The sequence below is a fragment of the Citrus sinensis genome, chromosome 7, assembly GCF_022201045.2.
Source record: "Citrus sinensis cultivar Valencia sweet orange chromosome 7, DVS_A1.0, whole genome shotgun sequence".
Classification (NCBI taxonomy): domain Eukaryota; kingdom Viridiplantae; phylum Streptophyta; class Magnoliopsida; order Sapindales; family Rutaceae; genus Citrus; species Citrus sinensis.
In genome coordinates, this window is record NC_068562.1 from 25,129,693 (window position 1) to 25,144,913 (window position 15,221).

The window sequence follows — 15,221 nt, forward strand, 5'->3', positions numbered from 1 at the left end:
GAGATTTTGACCGAGGATATATCTTAAAACCGTGAATTACGATACTTTGAAAAATAGTTTTAATAAACAACAAAAAGACTTGTTTTTGAAAGTTTCAGCTTTGTCAAATAAAGTAATTAAAAAAAAAAAAACTCCGATCTCCATCGAGGTATATATAATTTTCGTAGAAATAACATTGAGAATTGAAAATCTTGAAATCGTGTGGAGAGGGACCGTGCAAGAAATTAAAAAAAAAATTCAACTAAAAGCTTTGATTCCTTAGACTAATTAAGTTGTAGAATATGAGCTTCTTTGACATCGACATAAGTAGGTCATATTATTTCTAATTCAATGATATTAGCTTTCGATTGAATTTTCAAAAGCTATACTTCGTTCTGTACGTAAGTTAAAGGAAGACCAAACAGTCAAAGAATAATGATAGATGATGTGTTATTTATTTATTAGTGTTATGAATCACTTCATCAATAATAACTATATGTTTGAAAAATCAACTATTATCAATTGTAAGGGTGGACAGATCCGAAGTGGATCAAAAAACAATTTTTGGTCTCGATTTTCCTCAAATTCGATTAAAAACAGAAAAACTGAACAAATCGGTTTGGTTCTCGATTGAAAATCTTATAACCGGATCCAAACCGAAAAACCCAAATAACTTTGTAATTACGAAATATGACCACTTGATATGATCTGAGGGGCCGCAAGAGGCAAGCTCATGATTTTACAATAGTCCTTAACACACCCCAACACTTGTGTGTGTGTGTTGAACTTTCTCCACCATACTTTTTCCTCCTAACGTCCTCGCCACGGAAAAGTCTTACAAGTGAAGCGCACATGCCTCGTTAGAACAGTATATACTGTTGAATGTTCCAGTTTAAGAACGAGACTTGACTTGGTTGACTTCGGTTTATGAATTTATATTAAAATTAAACTGAAGCTCCTCATTGTGCCATTTCATCCTGAATCTCCACACAAAAATCCAAAAAGAAAAAAATGCAGAGAGTTCAAATTCATTTCATGCATTCAATCATACTCTTTATTTTATCATCGGGATGTTTTACAGCTGCAGCTCAGAAAAAACACTCAAATATAAGCATAGGCTCTTCTCTTTCACCCACCGGGAACTCATCATGGCGGTCACCGTCCGGCCTCTACGCCTTCGGATTTTATCCGCAAAGAAATGGCAGCAGATATTACGTTGGAGTTTTTCTAGCCGGGATCCCGGAGAAAACTGTAGTGTGGACTGCCAATAGAGACAATCCGCCAGTCTCCAGCAACGCTACCTTGATGTTCAATTCTGAGGGGAGAATTGTCCTGCGTTCAGGAGAACAAGGCCAAAATTCCATAATCGCCGACAATTCTCAGTCTGCATCTTCTGCATCCATGCTTGATTCTGGCAGCTTTGTGCTTCACAATTCTGATGGGAAAGTAATCTGGCAAACTTTTGACCATCCGACTGATACCCTTTTGCCAACTCAACGTCTTTCAGCGGGGACAGAATTGTGTTCTGGTATTTCGGAAACTGACCCTTCGACAGGGAAATTCCGGCTTAAGATGCAGTACGATGGAAACCTGGTACAGTATCCGAAAAATACTCCAGACACAGCTCCGTATTCTTATTGGACATCTTTTACGGGTGGAAAAGGTGATAATGTGAGCCTAAATCTGGATAAAAATGGCCATCTTTTTTTGCTGAATTCAACTGGCTTCAATATTAAAAATTTGACAGAAGAAGAAACTCCGATACAAGGGATGATGTATTTGATGAAAATTGATTCGGATGGGATATTCAGGTTGTATTCATACAATTTGAGGTGGCAAAATAGTACGTGGTCAGAGGTCTGGCCATCGACATCTGAAAAATGTGACCCAATTGGTCTTTGCGGGTTTAACAGCTTTTGTGTTCTAAACGATCAGACACCAAATTGCACATGCCTTCCAGGATTTGTTGCAATTAGCAAAGGCAATTGGACTGCTGGCTGCGAACGGAATTACACAGCAGAAAGTTGCGGAAACAAAGCTATTCAAGAACTGGAGAACACTAACTGGGAAGATGTTTCGTACAATGTTCTGTCCGAAATAACAAAAGAGAAGTGCAAACAAGCGTGTTTGGAGGACTGTAATTGTGAAGCTGCGCTATATAAAAATGAGGAATGCAAAATGCAAAGGCTTCCTTTGAGATTTGGTAAAAGGAACCTACGTGATTCAGACATTACTTTCGTAAAAGTAGATGATGCTACTTCATCATCTCCTCAAGCACCCTTCTCTATAGAAGGCAATAAGAAAGGACTTTGGAAAAACATCGTCATCATTTGTTTATTTGTTACTGTTGTCATTCTTATTTCCGTGGTCACTTTTGGAATTTTCATTTACAGATACCGCGTCGGGTCATACAGAAGAATTCAGGGCAATGGCAGTGCTAGATATTGTGAGGATATTGCTCCCTTATCATTTAGTTATGCAGAACTTGAGACGATAACAGGTGGGTTCAAGGAAGAAGTCGGTAGAGGATCATCTGGTACAGTTTATAAAGGGGCAATGATCAACGGCCAATTAGTAGCTGTAAAGAGATTAGAGAAGGTGTTAGCTGAAAGGGAAAGAGAGTTTCAAACAGAGATAAAAGTCATCGGGAGGACTCATCACCGGAATCTTGTCCGTCTACTTGGTTATTCCCTTGAAGTATCGAAAAAGATGTTGGTTTACGAGTACATGAGCAATGGTTCTCTTGCTGATATACTCTTCAACGCAGAAAAACAACCAAATTGGATTGAAAGAATGGGAATTGCTCGCGATATTGCTAGAGGAATCCTATACCTACATGATGAATGCGAGACTCAGATCATCCATTGTGACATAAAGCCGCAGAACATACTCATGGATGAGAATAGGTGTGCTAAAATTTCCGACTTTGGATTGGCAAAGTTGATGAAGCCAGATCAGACTAAAACTTTCACAGGAATCAGAGGAACAAGGGGGTATGTTGCACCAGAATGGCACCGCAATTTGCCCATTACGGTGAAAGCAGATATTTACAGCTTTGGAGTTGTTTTGCTGGAGATCATCTGTCTTCGAAGATGCTTGGATCAGAACCTTCCTGAGGATCAAGTTATTCTCGAAGAATGGGTTTACCAGTGTTTCGAGGGTGGTAACCTTAGCCAACTAGTAGAGGGTGAAGAGGTTGATCAAAGACAATTGGAGAGGATTATCAAAGTTGCACTCTGGTGCATTCTTGATGAGCCATCGCTCCGCCCATCGATGAAGAAGGTTTTACTTATGCTGGAAGGACCTGTGGAAATCCCAATTCCTCCAAATCCTACTTCTTTTCTTAGTGCCATCTAGGCAAAGTTATATTTGCATAGCTAGAGTTACATTCATGAAAAATAGTTTTCTTGTTATATCCTGTTAAGTAAGATTGATTGCCCGAAATGATTGAAGGACATACTCTTATTTTAGCTGCAATAAAATTAAATTGCAGGAAAAAGGATCAATGGTTAGACAATGAATGGATCAATGGTTAGACAATGAATGGATCAATGGTTAGACAATATTATTAATTATATTTCTTTAAGATTACCAAATATAGATTCTTTTATAAAAATAATTATCAATTATAAGATAATTATTAATTAGAGAGATGTCTAATAGGCTTTACTACCATGCATAATTTTTTTTAAATCGTTTTAATTAGAGAATTATTAATGAAATACTCAAAAAACGAGATTTTCCTAAAATTTAGAGTTTTAAGCGACCGCCTTTACTTAAAGCTACCCTTGTCCTCATGATTTCATGCAATTCAATTTTTATATCAGTTGAAGTTAGGCCATGACACATATCGTCGCATGACTAGCTGTTTTAGCATGCTTAAGTTTATATGTATTTGTATTTAAGATCTATCGAGATGTAAAACATGCATTTTTTGAATATGTTTTATTTAAATTCATGGATTAAATCTTGTTATAAACTTTAGACATAAGCATGAAACAAGTAATAGAGTGACAATTACAAGATTCGCCTTGGATCCGGCAAAAGGGTTAGGGCGGGTCATGCTAGTAGTTGCCACACCAATCAGTGGATTTTTGTTAAAAAAAATTTCGGGTTCCACAAGATTATTACACGACTTTCCGATTTTCACTTTAATCCAGATTCTGGAATATTTTATTTATTCTTTAACGTCTTTCGTAATAGATTGGTACTTACTGCATGATTCATATCATATGAATACTACAATACTTATTGGTCGAATTTTAACAAAATTGTATCATTTGAAATTCGGAGTTCAAATACAATGTTTCCCCAATTTTAGAAAACCTTTAGAGTGTTTATATTTTAATATGGTTGGACTTTGCTGCTTTTTATTTAATTAATGTTCATTTAAAATATAATATTCTTTGATACAGTAAATTCATTGACCCCCTAAGGCCAAAATGACCTTATCAAGCAAACCTAACTTTATTCAAAAATAGATGTCGAAAAAAGACGTGGTGCAAAATTAACGTTGTGAAGTCTTGGTCTGCATAAGACTTTTGCTAAGATTTTTGGTCGACGCCCTTTTTTCTCTTCTTTCTTCCATATGCTGAATGCAAGCGTGATTGCATTTGTCAGTCAAAGCTAAATGACTTGCATAGTACGTTTGATAATTTTTTTTTCCTTCTGTACAGGATATGATGCCCAAGACTCGAGCGTTTGATCTTAATTATTCTTCCATTAAACAAGAGAAAGCATAGCTAAGCCAATATTGCTTTGTAAATCTCCAACTGACACGAGCAAACACGACTTATTGAAGAAAGTTCCAAGAGACATATTAAGTCATTTTCCCTATATGTGAATCCCTAGACATAGTGTCACTGGGCCCAATAGGAGCTCTTTCGCCTTTCCATAAACAGCGCTGATATTTGGCATGAAATTTTATCTACTGAAATTAACATTTTTCGTTGAAGTCAAACTAAAATTAGAAGATGGCCCCTCGCTCGTCAACCGTCCTCAGGTGATAAGTCATTGACCAAAAAAAAAATGATATATTCGATATAACAGAATCTCGCGATAAATATCATTTTTCTTCCATAAAAATATAAAATAGAAGTAAATTCTTGGCGAAATTTGTTAGTACAAGTAGATTTCAAGTTAATCTGAACAGATTTTTAGGCTACATAATAATTATATATACCTTGAGTCCTAATAGATCCCATATCTCCGGACATAATTTCTTAGCACGCTGATGAAGGTATTCAGTCAGAGATTTTGACCGAAGATAAATCTTAGAATTGCAAATTAGGATACTTTGAAACAATAATTTAAATAAACTCAACCCTCTAGCCACTAAGAGAAAATTTTGTCCCTCCAGTCTTTTAGCTTTGAAACTGCTCTTAGCTTCTAAGGCCCGGAGATGCTGACTTCTTCGGCAGCCTTCGAAAATAGGCACCTCTAAATAATTAAAATGCGTATGTATCTTTTGGAAAACCCAAAATATTAGATATAATATTGTATGCCTCTCTCTATGAGCTCGGTTGTCCATGAATGCACGCCTTAGATCACCCAAGTCAAGTAAATAATAGAGATCAGTAGGAGTTGGTGTTTAGATTTAGGTTCAATACTAAACTAATTTTTTTTTTTTTTTTGTTAACCTTTTAGAAAGATGCAATTAGTAGTTATTAGATAAAAATATAAAACTAATTAAATCTTGATTGTATATTGCTATACATGCATATGTGGTAAAAGATCACAGAAGAATTTAGTATAGATTAACTCAACACCAGATCTAAATACATTTAGCATTCAAAACACCACTAAAAAACCACATTTCAAATCGATATCTTCTTTTATAGCTAATATCAATAAAGAAAAAATAGTATGACAGTTATGTCAGTCTCAAAATATAAAAGCTCATAGTCTTCTACAACTTAATTGATCTGTGAAAGCTTTCGGTAGAATTGTTGTTTTCACACACTGTCCCTCTCAACACGCTTTCTAGATTTTCAACTCTCAACGTTGGAAGCTCATACGAAAGTTATTTATGCCTAGATGGAGATAGAAGTGTTTTTTTTTTTTTTTTAAATTGAAATGAAAAAAGTGAAGTTTGGAAAAGCCTGTCTTTGTGTATTAATAGGCAAAAATCAATCTCACCCATCAATCAAGAGAAATTAAATGTAAATACTAAAGTTTAGGAACTGTTATGGACTTGATTTCCTCTACTGTAATTCTCCCAAATCTTAGGCTTTAGTTTCTCATTTTTCCTTGTACAATATCTAATCACTTGTATAAAGCTAGAACGTACAGTAATACAATTGATATCGTTAACCATTCAAACCTTTTGTCTTAATATGGTATCAAACCATTTTTAAGCTCACATGAGTCATTGATCCTTGGCCTTGGCCTGTTTCTTTTTTTAATTTTTTTTTCCTTCCAGCATTAGCCTTCACCATGGCCAATGAAAATTCAGCTACCTCTAGCCTTAACCAAACCTTTACCAACACGAATCCCAACAATCTCATTGCTATAAACGCAGCCAAACCAACTCTCTCTAAAATTAACCCCAACAAACTACTATTCGTGGAAGACGCAATTTGATGCGCTTCTCTATGGATATGACTTGCTCGGCTACATTGATGGCACTAAGCCTTGCCTATCTCCAGAGACAATAGTTGATGAAAAGATAGTCCCGATGAAACGACCCGCCCCGAATCTATCTAATCTCGGTTAATCGAATTAATAATAATTCTGATATTTAAAAATTCTACCAAAAATTCGACAGTCTCCTATATAATTATGACATCCCCAATCCTGCAATTTATACAATTAACACTCCCAAAAATAATACAATATTTAATCAACCTCCACAACCAACTTCTTTAGTTTAAATACCAGTATCCTTCAAACATATAATGTCAAGAATACAATAATTTATCCTTAATCACAAATAAGTAATAAATTATACAATTTAAAATGTCCCAACAAAACATCTATGATTCCTAACACCATCACGTGGCCATAATTTCAATTTAACTATCGTTGCTGGGTCGACTGATATACCTGCAAATCTCCTGTGGGGGGAGAGGGGAGGAATATAATAAAAACGGGGTGAGTATAAAACTCAGCGAACTCAGTGAGTGACTATAGTAGTTTTTGGAAAAATAAATTTATTTTAAATGATTTAATCTTTTCCAAATTAATTTTATCCAAATATCATAAGAACCGACTACGAATTTTCAAATTTTCAATCAAATCCAATCCACCAATCCACATATCGGATTTTTATGGATCCAATTTTTGCTTATTAGATTAGATTCTGAACACCCCTAAAAAGTGGTGAATATTCAAATAACGTTAATTAAGCTCTTCTTATGTGATAGGGATATTAGTGCCTAGCTTGCTAGGCTGTTTAATTCTAAATTACATATTTTATGATCATTTGCTTTGAAAATAGCCAGGTCTATAACCTAGCTAGCTAGCAACAAAATTGAAGTTTATTAGTAAACAACACTCACTGATGCTGTTGCAGCCCTCGTGAAACAAGTTTAATTCATTGACGCATCTTACGGTCAGACTAGAAAATGCTCTAGCCCAAGTAACTTTACGACTAAGAGATTTAGATAGATAATCTTACTAAGTGATGGTTAATTTAATGAATAGGAAAGTTTATTGTTAATTCTTAAGATTACAACCCTATATACTTATTTATAGTAGACTATATTTAATCATTTTTTTTTATTTACAATGTATGTGTACTACTCACAGTCAGCACAACTATAAACGGGATGTTCATGATTTATTTCTTTGCCGCAAGCCATACAATACAGTCGATCAAAATTAGCTTCAGCAAGTGTTTTAGTCCTCAAACTGAGATGATGCTTATGTTCTTCATAGAGAATACTCGCTGGTAGTGGGTCACTGCCACATTGCACATAAAAATTGAGTTCTTTACACTAAAACAAAGAAAATATTGGGATTATATGCTCTTTTAAAGCATATTAATTTATTTTCTGATTAATAAAATATTTGAGATATTTTCAATTGCATAAGTATATATTGAAAAAGGTCCGCTTAATCATATTATATGTATTTATTTGATCATCATATGGATTCACAGAAGACATAAATACAAGTTATCTTATGATTAAATAAATTTAGTTCGCAGTTGATAAATAGAGTTGGCCACTCTATTTATGTTTAGGCTGTAGTAAATTCATTGAATGATTTGTCTTAATCATGTATGAATTTACTGATATAGTTTGACTACATTAAGCTGGATCACATATGAGATTTAATTAACCTTGAAATAACTGTCAGACTTATTAAATCTCATAGGCATTGATTTTACTGTAATCTTAATATTGAGTTAGTTATAATTTCATGATTATAATTGTTATTCCATTTCAGTTACCAATGGGTACGACATACACTTGTAGTCAAGATTACCCGGTATCTTAGTAGGAGCATTTATGAGTATTGGAGTTATAGATTAATAATATAGAATTTGTACAACACATCTCTCGATGGGTTTTCGGCACTTGATCATAGAATTCTCTGGCAAGAGTGTGTCAACATATTTAGTATGTTGAAAATGATCATTAGAGAAAACCAGTAAGTATCAAGGAATAAGATGTTATTAAATTGATTGGACAGTTGAGATATCGATTTAATTAACGATGTGGTACAAAGGATTATACAGTAAAAAAATCAAAGTGGCTTGGGACGAATTATTATTCGAGCATACAATTATGGAGGTCGGTTCCAATCTTTTAGTGGAGTAGATTTGTAATTAAATAATTGGGCTAGTTTAATTATAGGCTTAATTAATATAGCCACTATTGTATGTTCCCAAATGATCCCCGGGTTAGCTCATTTAATTGACTGCACCACTACTAGATTTATAAGCAAGATAACTAGCTATTTGAGTCAAAAGCCCAAATATATTATTTAGTGGGAGGCTCCATTAATATGCTTGAGTGTAAAGGGCTTTGGGTTATTTTACAAGGTGGGCCCCTAAAACACAAGAATAAGTAAGGTGACTTTTGTTTTAATTATTTTTTAATTTAAATCAAAAGGGATTTAATAGAATTAAAAATAAATAAATATGGAGCCTAGGGTTTCCACTAGATAGAAATATAAAATGGTTTATTTTCTCCCAAAATAAAGAGAGCAGCCACTTTATACAGATAAAAAAAAAAGATTTTTTTCTCTATTGTTGAGAGTGAGAGAAAAATCTTCTCGTGTTAGTTGCTTTCGTGGTGATAAAAGCGTCCACACGTCAAGTGCAAATCAAACTTGAGTCATAGCCTGGAAGATTATTTGGTGGCGGATCGTGATCTACAGAAGTAGTGGTGACAGATCGTGATCTAACAGGAGTGGTGATGACAGATCGTGATCTGAGAGCCTAAATCACTTCAGCGGAAAAAGCCAAATCGGATTTTTAAGGTACAATTTCTAAATTACAAACTCTTATATATTGTATGAGAGCGATCCTAAAAACTTTTAAAAATTTTTAAAAAATTGATTTTCTCTATCAGAAAGTACCCTGAATTGTATGACCACATGCATTGCAATGAAATTTGATGGACATATTCTCAACTAGAGAAAGAAGACACTTATGAACTTTGTACTCTATGTTTGCCTTCAAAGAAACACATTCAGCATGTAAGTCAAAATCACACTTCAAAGTAATACATTCAGGATGTAAGGTAAAATCACACTTGTCACATCGATATTTTAAACCTTTAGTATCGAAGCAACATGCATCACACCAACCTCTGAGTTCCTTATCAGCAACCAAGAGTTTCAAAGAATGGCGTGGATGAAATGGCCATATCGGATGTCTTGCAGCAGCTCACTACATGACTTGTATTACAACCACCTCTTTGACCGTTTATAATTTTGAAGCATAACTTGCAACTCACATTGGTTACCTCCAAGACAAATAAATGATGCTCATGACTAAAATGTGCGATTCTTTTTTTTATCTTTTTGGTATTTCGCCTGTCAGGGTAGGCAATGATTGATGGATTTAGCAAAGAACTCAACTCTGCATTGCCAAACCCATAAGTGAAGCCGTATGTTGTCATATATTTTTCGTGCAATGGATGATAAACCTATCTAGGCAACTCAGCACAGGATTCGTGGAGATAAAATAGGCAGGGATCACAACCATATGTTGTGCCTTGAATATAATTTTGGCAACCATAACAAACTATATCATCAGCAATATGGATTTCATGACAAACAAGAGATGCTTGTGACTAAAATGCTCCAGTTTTCCTTTGTCATTGTACTCCTCCTCATTGATCTCACAATGCACACAAGCGAAGTACTCATATTTGGCACAATGATAAAATGGATCCCTTGAGTTTCCTTTTTTTTTTTTCTTTAAAATCTCAAACTGACACAGACAAACAAGCTTATTGAGCAAAGCTACAAGTGATAATATATATTCAAGTCATTTTCCTGTTTTACGAATCCCTAGACATGTTGGGAAATTTATTGGTGAAGCAAACATATAACTAAAGTGAAATTGAGAAATAATAAGACAACAGAATCACACAGAAACACCAGAATTTAAGTGGTTCGACTTTTAACCTATGTCCACGAGCAAAGACAAAAGGAAAATATTTTATTAGTGAAAATGAGTTATAAGTATTATAGTATTTTATCTCACTACGTAAAATTTCAATACACCAAAACTCTCAAATCATTAATCACTCAAAAACTCCCTAAATGAATAAGAAGAACTGAAAAATGGATGGGTTACAAATGAGGGGAGCCACCCTTTTTACAGCCAAATTTTAGCTACTGTACGCTCTATTATTTTATTTTTTCCTTATGCGGTTTGTCACTCTTTCTTTCTTTTTTTCTTCTTCTTTTTTCTCTTTCCTTTGCAGTACGGCACCACTCTTGTAGATGAGCGTTGCCCACCACTCACTTTTTTGACAAGACATAATGTCATTCAGCCCGTATCTTTAATTTTTAAAATGTAAAGTAGAAGTAAATTTCTCTCTTATATTATTAGTAGGAGTAAATTTTTTCACTGTTATAAATGTACGTAGAGTTAGGGAAAAAAATATGTAATTATATAATAAAAGTTAATAATATATAATAAATAAATTTTTAAATAATAATTTTAAAAGAAATAGTAAAGATATTACATATTTTTTATTATACAAATGATAGATCAAATCAACTTAATTTCGAAGTCATAACAGTTAATATTTACTAAATATTTTATATTCTAAATTTTATGTTATAATTGTCCAACATTAATACTAAACATACTGAAAATAGATCTTAAAACTGTGAATTAGGATACTTTAAAAAATAACTTTAATAAACTACAAGAGGACATGCTTTTGAAAGTTTCAGCTATGTCAGATAAAGTATTAAAAAAAAACACTCCTATCTCCATCGAGATATATATAATTTTCGTATAAACAAACATTGGGAGTTGAAAATCTTGAAATCGTGTGGAGAGGGGCAGTGCATGAAATTAAAATAACTTTTCAACTAAAAGCTTTAATTCCTTAGACTAATTAAGTTGTAGCCTATATGAGCTTCTTTGACATTGACATAAGTAGGCCATATTATTTCTAGTTCAATGATATTAGCTTGGGATTGAATTTTCAGAAGCTATACTATGCTCTGTACGTAAGTTAAAGGAAGACCAAACAATCAAATAATAATGATAGATGATGTGTTATTTATTTATTAGTGTTATCAATTATTACATCAATAATAATTATATGTATAAAAAATTAACTGTTATCAAAAAAAAAAAATTTCCGTCTCGATTTTCCTCAAACTCGGTTCGATTTTTATATTTCCAGAAAATCGATAAAAGAACTGAACAAATCGGTTTGGTTCTCGATTAGAAATCTCATAACTGGACCCAAACCGAAAAACCCAAATAACTTTGTATTACGAAATACGACCACTTGACATTATATGAGGGGCCGCAAGAGGCAAGCGCATGATTTTACAATAGTCCTTAACACACCCTAACACTTGTGTGTGTGTGTGTTGAACTTTCTCCACCAAGCTTTTTCCTTCTGACGTCCTTGCCACGGAAAAAGTCTTAAAAGTGAAGCCCACATGCCTCGTTGGCCGTTGGGACAGTACTGTTCAATGTTGCAGTTTAAGAACGAGACTTGACTTGGTTGACTTCGGTTTATAAATTTCTATTAAAATGAATCTCAAGCTCCTCATTATGCCATTTCGTCCCCAGTCTCCATACAAAAATCCAAAGAAAAAAAAAAAGGAAGATGCAGAGAGTTCATATTCATTTCATGCATTCAATCATACTCTTTATTTTGTCATCGGGATGTTTTACAACCGCAGCTCAAAAACAACACTCAAATATAAGCCTAGGTTCTTCTCTTTCACCGATCGGGAATTCATCATGGCGGTCACCGTCCGGCCTCTACGCCTTCGGATTTTATCAGCAAAGAAATGGCAGCAGCTATTACGTTGGAGTTTTTCTAGTCGGGATCCCAGAGAAAACTGTAGTGTGGACTGCCAATAGAGACAATCCGCCAGTCTCCAGCGACGCCACCTTGGTGTTCAATTCTGAGGGGAGAATTGTCCTGCGTTCAGGAGAACAAGGCCAAGATTCCATAATCGCCGATGATTCTCAGTCTCCATCTTCTGCATCCATGCTTGATTCTGGCAACTTTGTGCTTCACAATTCTGATGGGAAAGTAATCTGGCAAACTTTTGACCATCCGACTGATACCCTTTTGCCAACTCAACGTCTTTCAGCAGGGACAGAGTTGTTTTCTGGGATTTCAGAAACTGACCCTTCGACAGGGATATTCCGGCTTAACATGCAACATGATGGACATCTGGTACAGTATCCGAAAAATACTCCAGACACAGCTCCCTATTCTTATTGGGCATCTGGTACAAATGGAAAAGGTGATCATGTGAGCCTAAATCTTGATAAAAATGGCCATCTTTTTTTGCTGAATTCAACTGGCTTCAATATTAAAAATTTGACAGAAGGAGAAAGTCCGACAGAAGGGATGACGTATTTGATGAAAATTGATTCGGACGGGATATTCAGGTTGTATTCATACAATTTGAAGCAGCAAAATAGTACGTGGTCAGAGGTCTGGTCATCGACATATGAAAAATGTGACCCAATTGGTCTTTGCGGGTTTAACAGCTTTTGTGTTCTGAACGATCAGACACAAAATTGCATATGCCTTCCAGGATTTGTTCCAATTAGCAAAGGCAATTGGACTTCTGGCTGCGAACGGAATTACACGGCAGAAAGTTGCGGAAACAAAGCTATTCGAGAACTGGAGAACACTAACTGGGACGATGTTTCGTACAATGTTCTGTCGGAAATAACAAAAGAGAAGTGCAAACAAGCGTGTTTGGAGGACTGTAATTGTGAAGCTGCACTATATAAAGATGAGGAATGCAAAATGCAAAGGCTTCCTTTGAGATTTGGTAAAAGGAACCTGCGTGATTCAGACATTACTTTCGTAAAAGTAGATGATGCCACTTCATCATCTCCTCAAGCGCCATTCTCTGTAGAAGGCAAAAAGAAAGAACTCTGGAAAGACATCGTCATCATTTGTCTATTTGTTGTTGTTGTTATACTTATTTCGGCGATCACTTTTGGCATTGTCATTTACAGATACCGTGTCGGGTCATACAGCAGAATTCCAGGCAATGGCAGTGCCAGATACTGTGAGGATATTGCTCCCTTGTCATTTAGTTATGCAGAACTTGAGAAGATAACAGATGGGTTCAAGGAAGAAGTCGGTAGAGGATCATCTGGTACAGTTTATAAAGGGGCAATGATCAACGGCCAATTAGTAGCTGTAAAGAGATTAGAGAAGGTGTTAGATGAAGGGGAAAGAGAGTTTCAAACAGAGATAAAAGTCATCGGGAGGACTCATCACCGGAATCTTGTCCGTCTACTTGGTTATTCCCTTGATGTATCGAAAAAGATATTGGTTTACGAGTACATGAGCAATGGTTCTCTTGCTGATATACTCTTCAACGCAGAAAAACAACCAAATTGGGTTGAAAGAATGGGAATTGCTCGTGATATTGCTAGAGGAATCCTATACCTACATGATGAATGCTTGACTCAGATCATCCATTGTGACATAAAGCCGCAGAACATACTCATGGATGAGAATAGGTGTGCTAAAATTTCAGACTTTGGATTGGCAAAGTTGATGAAGCCAGATCAGACTAAAACTTTTACAGGAATCAGAGGAACAAGGGGGTATGTCGCACCAGAATGGCACCGCAATTTGCCCATTACGGTGAAAGCAGATATTTACAGCTTTGGAGTTGTGTTGCTGGAGATCATCTGTCTTCGAAGATGCTTGGATCAGAACCTTCCTGAGGATCAAGTTATTCTCGAAGAATGGGTTTACCAGTGTTTCGAGGATGGTAACCTTAGCCAACTAGTAGAGGGTGAAGAGGTTGATCAAAGACAATTGGAGAGGATTATCAAAGTTGCACTCTGGTGCATTCTTGATGAGCCATCGCTCCGCCCATCGATGAAGAAAATTTTACTTATGCTGGAAGGATCTGTGGAAATCCCAATTCCTCCCAATCCTACTTCTTTTCTTAGTGCCATCTAGGCAAAGTTATGTTTGCATAGCTAGAGTTACATTCATGAAAAATGGTTTTTTTGTTTACAATATCCCTTTTCTTGTTATATCCTGTTATGTAAGATTGATTGCCCGAAATGATTAAAGGACATACTCTTCTTTTAGCTGCAATAAAATTAAATTGCAGGAAAAAGGATCATACTTAAACCTTTGACATGACAAAGTAAAATCTAACAACTGATTCCATTCATCTGTCTAGTGTTTAATCTATCCCCTATGTATATATAAAATCTCTGTCCCCAGTGCTTTAGAGCAATCCTGAAAGTTCTTGCCGTAGATTCTACTTTCATATTTGTTTCAGCTGATTTATCTTGTCAAAGAGTTGAGAGATGTTGAACTGGTCTTGCATGCTTCTACTAAAATTTAATGTGGCAGCCGTGTTCCCAGGGTAATTATAAGCTTTAAGTTTTCAACCACTCACATGGACAACATTCAAATTCAAAGATTTGACATTTTTGAATTTTCTTAGTTTCATTTTTAATTTTCTGTTTTTTGAACTTACCTTGACCATGTATTATTGCTTGAATAGATAGGACTATAAACTGCCAAAACAATTTACAAATTGATTTAGCTTGTGTTGTGAATGGAACAAATAATCCTGGCCTG

General features: G+C 35.1%; 1 protein-coding gene across 3 annotated transcripts; it reads left to right on the forward strand.

Annotated features, from left to right (window-relative positions):
• Positions 1-951: 951 nt before the first annotated feature.
• Positions 952-14,746, forward strand: LOC102628068 (G-type lectin S-receptor-like serine/threonine-protein kinase LECRK3). 3 transcript variants are annotated; one of them, XM_006464531.4, is made up of 2 exons: positions 952-2,885; positions 14,135-14,746. In XM_006464531.4, exons 1-2 carry the CDS (start codon positions 991-993, stop codon positions 14,583-14,585), a joined length of 2,346 nt encoding a protein of 781 aa, XP_006464594.2. In that variant the 5' UTR covers positions 952-990; the 3' UTR covers positions 14,586-14,746. The 3 variants fall into 3 exon arrangements, with proteins under 3 accessions (XP_006464594.2, XP_052301068.1, XP_006464593.2); XM_052445108.1 differs by having other exon boundaries at positions 952-2,479; positions 13,729-14,746; XM_006464530.4 differs by having other exon boundaries at positions 952-1,642; positions 12,892-14,746.
• The last annotated feature ends 475 nt before the right edge of the window (positions 14,747-15,221 follow it).

What these genes read in the sequence shown, in the direction of transcription:
- LOC102628068 (XM_006464531.4), top strand. Translation starts at nt 991, where the DNA reads ATGCAGAGAGTTCAAATTCATTTCATGCATTCAATCATACTCTTTATT. An exon ending in ATACTCATGGATGAGAATAG is followed by an intron (nt 2,886 to 14,134) that starts GTGTGCTAAAAT and finishes GGATGAGAATAG; the next exon opens with GTGTGCTAAAATTTCAGACT.